The 12,923-nt window shown below is 35.0% G+C and overlaps 3 protein-coding genes across 4 annotated transcripts; 1 reads left to right on the top strand and 2 right to left on the bottom strand.

Moving 5' to 3' along the window:
• Nucleotides 1-930: 930 nt before the first annotated feature.
• Nucleotides 931-3,775, bottom strand: LOC110736289. 2 transcript variants are annotated; one of them, XM_021916474.1, is made up of 2 exons: nucleotides 3,255-3,775; nucleotides 931-2,323 (listed from the first exon to the last, which is right to left on the bottom strand). In XM_021916474.1, the coding sequence occupies exon 2, from the start codon at nucleotides 2,228-2,230 to the stop codon at nucleotides 1,253-1,255; it is 978 nt and encodes a 325-aa protein (XP_021772166.1). In that variant the 5' UTR covers nucleotides 2,231-2,323; nucleotides 3,255-3,775; the 3' UTR covers nucleotides 931-1,252. The 2 variants fall into 2 exon arrangements, with proteins under 2 accessions (XP_021772166.1, XP_021772165.1); XM_021916473.1 differs by lacking the exon at nucleotides 3,255-3,775 and having other exon boundaries at nucleotides 931-3,221.
• Nucleotides 3,776-3,933: 158 nt separating this feature from the next.
• Nucleotides 3,934-7,259, bottom strand: LOC110736291. The gene is made up of 4 exons (XM_021916475.1): nucleotides 6,930-7,259; nucleotides 6,360-6,514; nucleotides 5,006-5,110; nucleotides 3,934-4,686 (listed from the first exon to the last, which is right to left on the bottom strand). Exons 1-4 carry the CDS (start codon nucleotides 7,002-7,004, stop codon nucleotides 4,188-4,190), a joined length of 834 nt encoding a protein of 277 aa, XP_021772167.1. The 5' UTR covers nucleotides 7,005-7,259; the 3' UTR covers nucleotides 3,934-4,187.
• A 953-nt stretch (nucleotides 7,260-8,212) lies between these two features.
• LOC110736292 (ankyrin repeat-containing protein P16F5.05c-like) lies at nucleotides 8,213-12,085 on the top strand. Its single transcript, XM_021916476.1, has 6 exons — nucleotides 8,213-8,451; nucleotides 9,365-9,452; nucleotides 10,560-10,624; nucleotides 11,279-11,347; nucleotides 11,432-11,481; nucleotides 11,669-12,085. Exons 1-6 carry the CDS (start codon nucleotides 8,380-8,382, stop codon nucleotides 11,778-11,780), a joined length of 456 nt encoding a protein of 151 aa, XP_021772168.1. The 5' UTR covers nucleotides 8,213-8,379; the 3' UTR covers nucleotides 11,781-12,085.
• The last annotated feature ends 838 nt before the right edge of the window (nucleotides 12,086-12,923 follow it).

The raw sequence follows: 12,923 nt of genomic DNA, 5'->3' as shown, positions 1-12,923 counted from the left end.
ATATTCCCTTTTCAATATTTATATGCATCACTTCAATTAGTGTTTGTGCTTTATAAGATCAAGCATAGTCATGTATGTATTTGTTAGAATCGTCTTTAATTATCAACTTATACAATGTTCATAAATAGTAAGGTGAGTAATAATCCAAAAAAGCTAAGTAACAACAAGTCGATTATTGCCTTTTCTTCTTCCCTAAAAAAAGAAATTAAGTTGGATCTTTTATATTGCACTATTCATTGATTAACTTGATTAATATACTTGTATATATTATTTATTTTTACTACTGTGGATGTGATATAGTAATATCTTAACTAATGTGAAAGCAATTGTAAGAGCTTGGTCATCACTAAGTATAAATAGGCCAATGTAAGGTTTTGTTTCTCCTAACCAAATCTTCAGATCTGTAGATTTCGAGTAGCTTTGAGCCTTTGAGGCTTTCAACACCCATTATTGTGTTGCGATTCTGTCTTTTTCTTTTAAAATGTGCGACTCTTAAATATAGTGAGGCGTAAATTTATACCTCAAATTCCCAATCTCATCTTTCTTGACAATCAATTTGCTTTATATCCCACTACCTTGGCACAATAATGAACTTCAAAAAAGTAAATCTACAAAAATCACAAAAAGCCACACTTCGTTTGTCTTTCCGTTAATTCTTCATGATTAACCCACATTACACAAGTGTCAATCAATTCATAATCCAAACATAGATTTTAGTAACCCACATTACATGTAAACAAATTCACTCTTGAAATTCTGTCAAAGATTTTTGGAACACTATTATGCAGTAGCAAGATTGAAATCAATTTTCAAAGAACGAATGTTGAAATCAAATGGGATTGCCGAAAGAGAAACTAGTTTTGACAACAAGTACTTGTCGAAAAAGTTTTCTATTTTGTATTTGCTATCTAACCTATTTAGAAAGAAAGATTTGCATATTCCGAGTACCATTTATTTAGTAAATCTTTAACACTAACGACATTTAAAAAGGTTGTCAAGTCGTACATGAGTTAAGCTTGGACCAAAATATGAAGATTACATGCCATTTGTTCTAGAGTGAATCCAAGCATAACCTTTTTTTTTTCCTCTCTAACTAGTCCATCGAGGAATAGAGGTGCTCGTAAACCATCTCACTAATTTATAGCAACAAACACGAACTCCATCTTTAACTAGATTAGAGTATCTTCAAAACACTAATCTTGTTACCTTAAACCATTTACGAAATAACAAATTTCGAAGAACTTAATGACATTCAAAAAAAAGCCCGGCTACCATAGAACACTCTTGAACCATCCTTCTTCTTGTTCTCAACATCCAAATCATTGTTTCTTTCCATAATCCGAATCACATTCCCAGAGGTTTTATTATCCGTGCCTGAATGGAGTTCCATGGGCAGCTTCATATTTGCCAAGGACTCAGTAAATTGCTGCATGCTCTTCATGTACATATCCACTATTTGCTGCTGCATTGCTGCCTGCTCCACCTCTAGGCCTGCATTCCTCACTCGATTCGTAAAAACCCGGCCTGTATTCCCATAACCTGAACTTTCACCTGTACAATCTTCAATTTCATTAATTTTCTCTCTTTGATCACCAATTCCATCACCCCCTACCTTACTCTGGCTCTCCCCTGTTTCGGGTTGTGTTGGTGTTGGTGTTTGTTGATCACTGGCTGAATTTGAATCAGCCGTGTTTCGGTCATCACTTATGCTTGTTGTAGAGCTCAGAATCCCAGAATTTCGATTACTCTCATCCCGAGAATTCTCGTTCTCATTCTCATTCTCTTCTGAAGAATTTCCTGCCATTTCATAATCATATTCGGCTTTTAAAGCCGAGCCTAGATGAAGAAATGAGCCTAAAGAACAGGTATTGGAATTAAAATACTCAGATATCATCACTTGATCTTCTGTGGCTGCATTAATATCTGGAAATTCAACTCTGGAATAATCATTTGGATCAAGCAAAACTACTTCAGAAGAAATAGATGAATTCCCTGAGAAATTGCGAAACGGGTTGTTCGCAGAGGAATTCAGGGGAGAAACAGAGGATAGGTTTGTAGAAAGTGAAAGACTCAATTGAACAGTTCCAGCAGGTGAGTGAAAAAGATCAGTAGAAGAAAGACTGAAATTTTGACAGCTTATTTTACCTCCTTGGCTAACAATCTGAGAAATTGGGACTAAAGCAAACCCCAATAGCTGATCTTCAAGCAAGTTTCTAGCTCTACTTAGCATCCATATCTCACATTTGAGAACAGCATCTATTTGCTTAACATTCAACTCCAACTTCTCTTCGAATTCGGGGTTCTTGCCTCCTCCTACGACAACCTGAGTCGAAACCATTTCATCCGGGTTGTAGGTAAGGGAGAATTTAGAATAAACATCTTGGTTGTCATAGATGCATATGTTGTGTATGTTCCTAGCATGATGTATAAAGATTTCTAGTTTCCCTGAGAATTCGACTCCGTTTTCAGGATCATCAGAATGGTAACAGAATCTGGATGATTGATTCAAGGATTCCATGAAGAAAAGAGCATGAATAATGGTCAAATATATATAGATTGGATAATAACTGAGATGACTAGAAAGGGAAGAATTGTAAAAGAAAAGTTATCTATTTATAGAGAAAGGTGATGTATAGTTTTCTAAATAGTTGTTGATGAAGAAGCTAGAAAAATAGTGTCTTTAAGTCTTCTAAGACAGTTGTTGATTCTTAAAGTATGAAGAACATAACAACTTCAAGTAAACTCAAGACAAAGCAGAAAAAAATCAGTAGAAAAAGACATACAAGAATTTGGATACAGTGGAATGGAAGGAATTTGAGCAAAGTTGAGGTGGGTGAAGGTAGTAGGTAGAATGGGAGAAAATGAATGTAGATAATGATGTTATAGGAATATTAATATAGTGTCACTCCTCTCTTTTCACCTTCCTTTTTATAGGCCTATATTCTTTTTCCAATCTTATTTAGTGTTTCTATCAAAATAGCCCTACTTTCCAATTCAGAGATGTGCAAAACATCTAATCTTAACAGTTTTTCATCTCAAATTGACTCCTATCTTATATGAATAATCCTAAATTACCTATATGTGTCAGGGAATATAAATAGTGTTCACTGAAATGGTTATATGAGATGGATATACCATCCTTCTAGGGTTTGATATTTGTACAATACTTCGTATATATATATTAAAAATACAAAAACAGAAACAAAATAACATAAATAGAGATATTTAAAGTAGAGGAAGAGAGAGAGAAAGACCTTTGCTTTGCTTGACAATGCAGCTTCCACTTCATGGTGATGAGGCCTTCCTCCACTGAAATGTAAATGGGGATGTCCCACTTATTGACCTTTACTAGGGTTTTGATAACGTCTCCATCCACAATTCACAAAGTTACTACACTTTCCTGAGCTGCAAGGCAAGCAAATGGTCCAATTCACTCACCAAGAGTGTCAATACCAACAAAAATGTCTGTTTCAAAAAACATAAATAAAAATGTGATAAAGTTATGCTTTAGAAACTAATGATCTTCATTCACATAAATCATTTCGATTAGTTACATGTCTACTGCCATGCACAGACATTTGACTATCAAATTATGCTGGAATATGATGGGGCAACAACCATCACCAAACTCCAGTCATAAACACAGGTTGAAAATATCCCGTGTGAACGGAATCTCACCCACAATAGTCAAAAATAGAGCGTGGAGAGACTAGTCATGTCACAAGCATTGTCGTAGCTGTATGTACGTATGCATGAAAATCATACCTATGCAAATGAAAGAACATTCAAACACATAATTCCCACGAGAAAATTCATGGACAAGTAAAAGGGTAAGAGGAGAAAGAAGAGGGCAGTTGAATCCAAAGATATACACTAATGAACTTCATAAATGTGTCAGCTCAAAGAATTATTTACACGAACAAATCCAAAGAATTCACAAGAACCAAGTTTAAAGGTTATTGCAATATCTTTCTTGAAGAAGTTCCAGCCCAGAAATAATGGGATAATAACTAAGGTATTTACTTGCAGAGTTATATGATTCTTAAACTTAAACAGACCAGTCACCTATGTGTCATTATTTTACATAGCGGAAATTAAGAGACGGAAGGTACTGTACAAGGGATGCTGGTGGTGAGGTGACACAGAAAGCCGCTGGCTTGCAAGGTACTTTTCACAACACCCCTTTATCAGATACTCCTACCTAACCTAGCCAAATGCTGTTGATGTTTAGCCGCAGCTGCCTTGTCAGCAGCTTCACGCTTCAGTGCCCTCTTGGCACGTCGCCCCATCAGATCTTTTCCAGCCTCTTTCTTCTTGGATGTATCAGAAGAGCTGGCATCTAAATCCTTATCCACCTCTTTCTGTTTGCGCTGACGGGACGAACTAGTGCCTGAGTTTTGAGAGCTTGATCTAGGGACTGGTCTTGCCTCCTGGCGACCTGCCCTTATGTAACCATTATCTCCCCACCTCCGGTTGCCAATGCGAAGGCTTGGTGAGCTATGAATATAAGCATCCTCAAGATCCTCATCATTGAGATCCTCATATTCATATTGATATTGGTATTGATAATAGAAAATATCATCCAGCTCGTCATAAAAGTCATCTCGATGCTCCACAACTAAAGGTTTAAACCATGAGGCTCTCACAAGCAAGCACACACTTTCTTCAAGCATGTAGTCATGCAAGCTGCAAGATGAAGAGCAGCACTACATAAGCAAACTGCATGATGCATCATGCATCCAGGAAAAATACGTATAACCCTGATCCTATCTCAACAGCATAGAAGTGTATAATAAGTGAAACCAACACCCTTATGCCTTAACTCTGCCTCCCAATGTGAGGAAAAAAAAATATGATAAAGTAGCTAAAATAAGATACACTATGTGTGTCAGGACAAAGTGAGTACCTTCACTGCCATATTTTTATTCTTATATAATGAGTACCTTCTAGAAGGGGGCAGGGGAAGGGGTCGGAAGAAATTTCTGGCGTGTTAAGAGTTCAATACCTTCCATCAAGCGCACGATGAACACTGAGAGATTCAAATGGATTTTTGCACTGCGGGCATTTTGGATTCTCATGATATGTTGCCCATTGCAGGATACAGTTGACACTGAAAATGCAGAAAATCACCCAAAAAAAATTCAATAACATTCCTGAATTACTCAAGTATATAAAATTAAAGCACACGATATTTTATTCTTTTCATGATCACAAGAATTAAGATGACAGTTTGCTTCAGAGGACAATGGAATCCAACACCAGTACAAACAATTCCATAAGAAGTTTTCCATGCAGTTTAATGTTAATAAATATAATGAAACTTCTAATATAACTGTGCATTCTGGCCAAAAGAAAATATGCCCTTTAACTTCTACTAAAAGCCCTACTTTAAGGTGACATAAAAATGTGTCAGAACATCTTTTGGCTGTGCTCAACAACCTTTATGACAAAGACATACTGCTCATACACTAAAATAATAGATTCAGATAAGAATAAGAACAACTGCGGGATGGCCTGGATCCCCTTAGTACTCCAAGTGCTAATAATCGTACTAAGCACTAAAATAATTACTACTAGTATTAAACAAGTGTGCATGCCCCATTTTATCCCACATCTCCCAGGTGAAGTCTACAAATATAACAAGCTTTCCTTCCATAACAGTTCAAGTATATACTTAACAAAGAAAACAGATTCCATGCTCCAATAACCAAGTGCACAAGTAACAATATCTTCCTTTTACAGCAGTCAAAGAATAGATTTTCGTAACAAATACCTAGTCTAGCTCCAGATGTTCACCAACAGTTTATAATTACATCACAATTACACAATAACACGGTATGTTGACATTATTAATTATCCAAACTCGTAAATACAAGATAAATTCTACCCCTTCTACTTAATACAAAATCAACGTTTCAACTTCCTAACAATTCAATAGCGAGAGCTGTACTTCATTGTTCATTCATACATTGTACAAAAAACAGAGCATGATTCGTGAAAGTTATAAGGACTTGTAATTCTTAGTATCAGTAAATACGATCACAACCATCTGAATAAATCCAATCAGTTACACTTGATGAGATAATCAAATATACTGGCTATATATTACACTCTTCTGTGGCTTGTTGTCGTCACAAAATCAATATTTACTTGAACAAATACAATGGCATAAATTCTCCCAAAATGCACAAGTTTTATATAAAAGATCAACATAACAACACATAGCAAATCATTCATAATCATATGAAACCAAATATCCAAAAGATCAATATAAACACACAAAAATCAATCAAATGCTATGAAAACGAAATCAAAATGTGAATGAAAAATCGTGGAAAACAATAAGAAAGGAGACAAACCAGTAAACATGCTCGCAACCTTTAACAAGGGCAGTTTCCTGAAGCTCAATGTCATCCAAACAAATGGCGCAGACACCATCATTAACCACCACAGCCACAGCAGAAACTTCACCCCCTTCACTTCCTTCTCTCTCCTCCTCCTCCTTCATTTTCCCCTGTTCCACACAATTACCCAGAAAGGGAAAAAAAAAATCAATAAATTTTGATCATATAATCCCAAATCCCCAAATCTAGATCAGCTCGGATGAAAAAAAAAAAAAAAAAAAAAACCCTAATTAATCAATAACCCAGATGCAAAAACCAATCAAATAACCTCAAATCTCCAAATTGGGATCAATTTAAGCTAGAACCCTAATCAAATCGATCGCCCATAAGCCAAAATCAATAACAACCTCACTTTCCCAAATTGGGATCAACTACAGAAAGAAAACCCTAATTAATCAATTACCAAGAAGCGAAAATCAAACAAACAACCTCAAATCTCCAAATTCAGATCAATTTTCGACAAAAATATCTAATTAATCAATGACCCAGAAATTAAAATCAAACAAAGAGCTTAACTTTGATTACCTGATCTAGGATGACAAGATGGTTGTTGAGATCGTTAGTAAAGGTTTCGTCAACAAAGGCGGTGAGTGAAGTCATAGCTTAGAAAAATGGAGGATAATAATAGAAGAGGAGAGAGAAAAAAGGGGGTAAACAAATGAAGTAGCCCCAAATTAGAAACAAATTAAAGGGAAGGAGATAGAATCAATAAGGGTATAATTCTTATACTTTTTCCAGATTCCTGCAAATAAAAAGAAAAAAGTACAGAGAAATTGGAGAAGGGAGAAGAGGAAAAAGTCCCCTCCCTTTCCTTTTTTTTTTTTTTTTGAGAGATAAAAATTGGAATTGTAGTGGTTGATATTAATTTATACCAGTCAATTTTCTGGGTTTTAATTTTTTTCACCTTTGAAAATGAATTATTTAATGATTAATTGGTCATTGCTCCAAAATAATTGGGGGTGATTTTGATTTTTTTTTTTTTTGTGGATGTGGTGCAAATTGCAGCCTGGGTTTTTGCCTTCAATGCCTTGGGGTCCAATCTGCTTCCTACAAGGGTAATCTTGAATGGTTGTCTACTTGTCATTTTAATACGGAGTGTAACTTTGATTGTAGATTCTCGTAAGTATTCACGGTGTAAGAAGTGAACATTATTGAAGTGAACATTATTATATCAGATTTTATTATAATTGTTCTTTGATAAATTGAAAATAAATATTTTAATGAGCGTCAACATTTTACATCATTCATGTTAAAAATTGGTTACATTTTGATTCAGGTGAAAAATCATTAGCTATTTTACATCACTCAACCATCAATAAATACACGCCACGAGCAAGGATGAAAGGTTGTTCAATTTGAACTAGGCTCAAGTTCAATGAAATTCAAGTACAAAATGGTTTTGAAATATAAGTCCAATTCAATTCATACATAGGTTGCTTGGACTTTGGACCCAATCCAAAGACTTAAATCAATAAAAAAAACACATTCATATTCTATGCATAATAGCCCATGAGCCTTCTTTCATACAATACAGAGTATAAGAATATAAAAATTCACACTAATAAACCCTCTTATGTACACGTATGTCAACGCAAAAACTACGTTATCAATAAAACTCGCCCATGAATATGACCAGAACTCAACCCTCATGATTTTTTTGGTCTAGAAATTTTGAAAGTAGGGGAGTAGGTAAGGGTATTTCTACCTCCAAATACAGAGTATTTCATATTAACATTAAGGCAGTCTAATCCCTTGGCTAAAATTGTGTTGGGGTTTATTCAAAAAAAAAAAAAAATTGTGTTGGGCTAAGAACTACATTAAAAGATGAACTCGAATAAACAAGCCCATTGTTTGATTGAGGCACATGTACACAAAAAAGTTTAGGCAAAGTCCAGTGTAAAACAGAACAACCTAAGAACTCACCCAAAAACCTCTTCTTTCTCTTTCCTCCTCTTCTTCTGTTAAAAAAAAAAAAATGGGCGTCGAAGAAACTCCGGCGACTGAGATTTCACCGGAGATGATGGAGCAAGTTGAAGCCTTACTTGAGGTAATTATTTACTTTGATTATAAACTATCTATTATTATTTCTTTATTATTTGCTTAAATTCCCTTAATTAAGCAATTAATCATCCCCTGTTTTCAATGCTATTCATTATCATACTATGATTATTTGATTCATGTTGAAAACATATGAATTTGAAACGCATTTTGGAATTTTATTGTACCCTTTATAAGTTTATTTTATACTTTGTATAAATGAAGAATCTTGTTAATTAATTTTTGTTTTCTAGGTTATATGAGTGACATTAATATTTGTGTTGATGCTGATGTTTGATGAGTTTATTTGCAGGAGAGCTTATAGATGGATTAGTATGTTGCCTACTTTATTAATTTTTGGCTACCCATTATTAGCAACACTATCAAAATTGAATAAATTAAAGGATGTTAAAATACATACAAGTAGCTGAATACTTGAATTAGGCATCAAATAGCACAAAATTTTGACATGGTACTTATTAATAGTTGTATAAATGACATAGGGAGAGTATAGATGTTAGTATGGCTTAGTGCTAGCTAGAAGTCTGGAACATCTATAGCAGTTTCTGGTTCATGGAACTAATTAGGGAACATAAGTTGTTAGCATCATTTGTTAAGTTAGTCCACTAGTGCACCTGTGTTCGGGTTCAGTCGTTCTAGGAGCGTGGTGTCGTGGTTCTTTGGACTTTGGGTGGGTGTTCACTGATTTGATTCATGTACCTACTTAATCTATTATTAAACTGGGCACATTTTTAGGGGAGGGGAGGAGGCATTAGGATTTTAATCCGCTTTTTTGTACATGTTCTTGGCCAAAATCCGCAACGTCATCTCAAAGATTATCATTAGCTAGATGGAATTTTCTTATTCCCACTACAGAAATTGGTGGGTTGCATTACGTGACAATCTTTATTTCCCCTGGTTAGGCTGCTAGATATGATGATCTGGATGACCTGAAAGAGTTAGAATCTACTGGAGTCTCTCTTAATGCCAAGGATTCTCAAGGCCGAACAGGTTTGATTGCCTTTATCTCAGTTGTCCTGCCTTTTCTACTGGTATTATTGAATCGTTGTGATTTGTGATGATATCATACATCAATCTATTCATGTTTGGACTGGAGTTATTTACAGTTCAATTTATTTCTGTATTGCTACTTTGTTGCAACAAGCCAATGTTGGGAATTGGCCCCCTACACTTGCAGACTTACTTAGCAAAGAGCTGATTTCTTGTTCATATAGTACTGCTTGGTTGTTCTGTTTCGTTTGATCTTGCATTTCTGTTAACCATGTAGTCACACGATGAAGCTGTATATTTGAACTGCTTAGAATGTGGCTGCTGTTCATATTGTGGATATGGTGCCTGAAAACTGCCATTTATTTGTGATAGGTTGATGAAGACCTTGTTGTTGTCTTTTAGATTCTCAAGCCCATTTACAATATTATTCCATACCTAGTTTGGAAGAAAAGGGAGGGCTATTACTGAAGGTGAAATTTTTGGCCGACTGTGTTTTCCATTTTCTTGTTTTCAGTAATGTGACTAAATGTGTCTGTTCTGCCATTTACAGGCAAAGACATATACGTTACTCTGTAAATAATGTTCTCGAAGTGGGCCTCATGCCCAGATTATGTTGATTTGTTAGTGAGGACCAAATCATGAACTTACCATCCCATTGCTTTCAAAATCGTTTATTGTTACTAACAGGACTGTAAAATTATCTTATTTGTTGATTTAAAGCCCTTTGTACCCTTAGTGTACCTGCTAATATTTCCTTATGCTCTTTTAGATATCATCTATGATTATTCAACCCTTGCAATATTGCATCTGTTTTTTTTTTTTTGGCCCATGTTATGCTGAACAAGATATTATGTTCTAGATCCTAATCAATTTTGTTTCTTCGTTTTGTCATATGCATTTTGGCAAATAAACATGTGTGTGGCCAGCTTCAAACTTGAGAAAAAGCGTCATTGTGATTAGTGACTTAACATTGTCAATTAAGTGATTAGTAGTGGATACTGGACTCTATGTACTGCCAAAGCTCTTGTCATACTAAGATTGATGCCTGCATCACTTTTATATTTGCATTCCAGTCTTTCGTTTCATCTTCCTTATTATTCAATGCAGCTCTTCATATGGCAGCGGCCAATGGTCACCATGGCATTGTTGAATACCTTATAAGTAAAGGTGTGGTAAGTAGATTATCTCCGTCCATAATTTACATGATTCGTAGTAGTGATTAGTAAGGGTGCTTGATCATTCAATAGAATTGGGATTTAATAACACCTAAACACTAGCCAATGTGCTATGTGTTCTATTAGAGAATATACAAAATGCTGCGGCTTCATCTTCCTAATTACTCCAACTTCTCACTGAACGTTGTGAGGGCTACACATTAAGATACTAGAGATGGTGCATAGACAAAGTGATGATCCATCATAGTTAAATGGTGATAAAGTATATTCAATTCAGGCATACTCAATAATGGTTTATTGAAAAATCAATCATGCATATTCAATCATAGTTTAGTGATGAATTCTGGTAGATTCTAGCACCCACATTTGTCAGTTAAGTGATAAAGTAGCTTGTTTTGTTGAGAGGTGTTTTGGGATGGAGGTGACCTTTTAGGAAGTCTCCCTGGGCACACAAGTGAGAATATAGTTTGTTAGAACGACATCTTAGTCTGTGGTGCTCGTTGTTAATCCTCAAAGCTGCCTTTTTGTATCTATTGATGGTCTGGGAGGTGGTCAGGGTGTTACGGTTCTTGTGCAATTCTATAGTATATATGTTGTATGTATTGTTCCAGAAACATCTATTTATCAGAATCATTCTTCCATGTAACACAGGATCTAAATTCTTTGAATGAAGAAAAGAATACACCTCTTCATTGGGCTTGTCTGAATGACCGCATTGAGGTACTAATTAATTACGGAGTTTATTCACTGTATTATGTGTCATATTCATGAAGCATTCACTGCTGATTAACTGCTCTGATTTAGGTGGTTAAAACTTTGATTTTGGCTGGAGCAAATGTCGCGATCCTTAACAGGTATGACTATCTTATTCTGTTTATTGGTCCGATTTGAAATGTTCGAGCGTTACGTTGTAGACATTGTATCCTTGTGCTAGAAAGTTGGGAAGCATACCATACTTTGGGTGCAAATGAAAACTCAGTTAAAATTTCTTTAGTCTAGTGAAACAGAGTAATGAGTTTAATTTATGTTTTAAATGTTTAGCCATGAGCGCACACCAATAGACGAAGCTTTAAGTAAGGGGAAGATGGACGTGCTCGATGCCATCAATTCAGCTGTGGCTCAACTGGAGCTCAGTGGAGCAAGCGTCTCATAAAAAGAAACATTTTTAGTCACCAAAGTTCCATATAGAGCTTAGACCTCTATTAGGGTTTCGAGGGGAAGTTATTTGGGAGCATTGTATCTACACAAAAAGCCATATTCTCACTCTTGTTTGAGCATCAATCATTTTATATGATTTCTACCCTAGTGTTTTATTTGGCCCTTTAGCAACTACTGTGAAATTGTCTTTATTTAATCCTTGGCTATATGTGTTTTGGCCTTTAGGGATCAAATACACATTGTGAAAACTGATAATCAGAGGAATGGCATATAATGGCGGTATCGCCAAGTTTCTAGTAAGACAGTCTAAAGTTGTTGGTTGTTAGTTAAATTTTCTTTACTGTTAAAGCTCATGACAGGTTTTTGTCTGTTGGCTTCCTAGGTCTAGTTACTATATACTAGTATATGCAAACTAAATAGAGCCCATTTTCTAACAAGACAATCTAAAGAAACTCTGTAAACATATTTGATGGCATGATATTGGTGGTATGTTATCTCACAACTGAAATTCGGGTAGTGAATAAGGAGTGAATGATCTTAACATCTTATAATAAGCCGCGAGCTTAATTTAATTTAACATTAGTCAAATTGGATTAGATAAATAGTGCAAAAAGTAATAGCGTGTCTTTGAAAAAAATACGGGGGGTGTATATTTATAATTATGCATATTTTTAAATTTGCATAATGGAAAAAGTTGAGTATGTGGTTGCTGTGGAAAAGATGAGGATTACATGAGATTATTGTATATGAATATTATCCTTTCTTGTAGTTTTATTGACCTATCAATTAACCTTTTATCCTCATAAAATCTTCGACTTGTCTTGTGTGTGGTTGGCTACACTATGTGGCCGGTTGTGAAAAAACAAAGTAACCCATATAACACTGATCGAGTAACCCTTGTAATACATTCTAGCGAAATAACCCTCATTATAGCTGGCCACCACATATAAGAATTTGTGTAAAATATTTATCAATAAACATTTGTCTTGATTTTTTTTTTTTTTTTTTTTTTGAATGATTGAATGAATGAAAGAAATGATGATTATAAAATTTTATTAATGTCCTCTCATAATATCCCTAATACATAATACCCCAATTATCTTTTGATGAAATATTTATTATGGAAGATGAAATAACT

Source organism: Chenopodium quinoa, unplaced genomic scaffold (genome assembly GCF_001683475.1).
Source record: "Chenopodium quinoa cultivar QQ74 unplaced genomic scaffold, ASM168347v1, whole genome shotgun sequence".
Lineage (NCBI taxonomy): Eukaryota > Viridiplantae > Streptophyta > Magnoliopsida > Caryophyllales > Amaranthaceae > Chenopodium > Chenopodium quinoa.
Note: the sequence above shows the minus strand (reverse complement) of the source record. Positions and strands in the feature narration are given on the sequence as shown.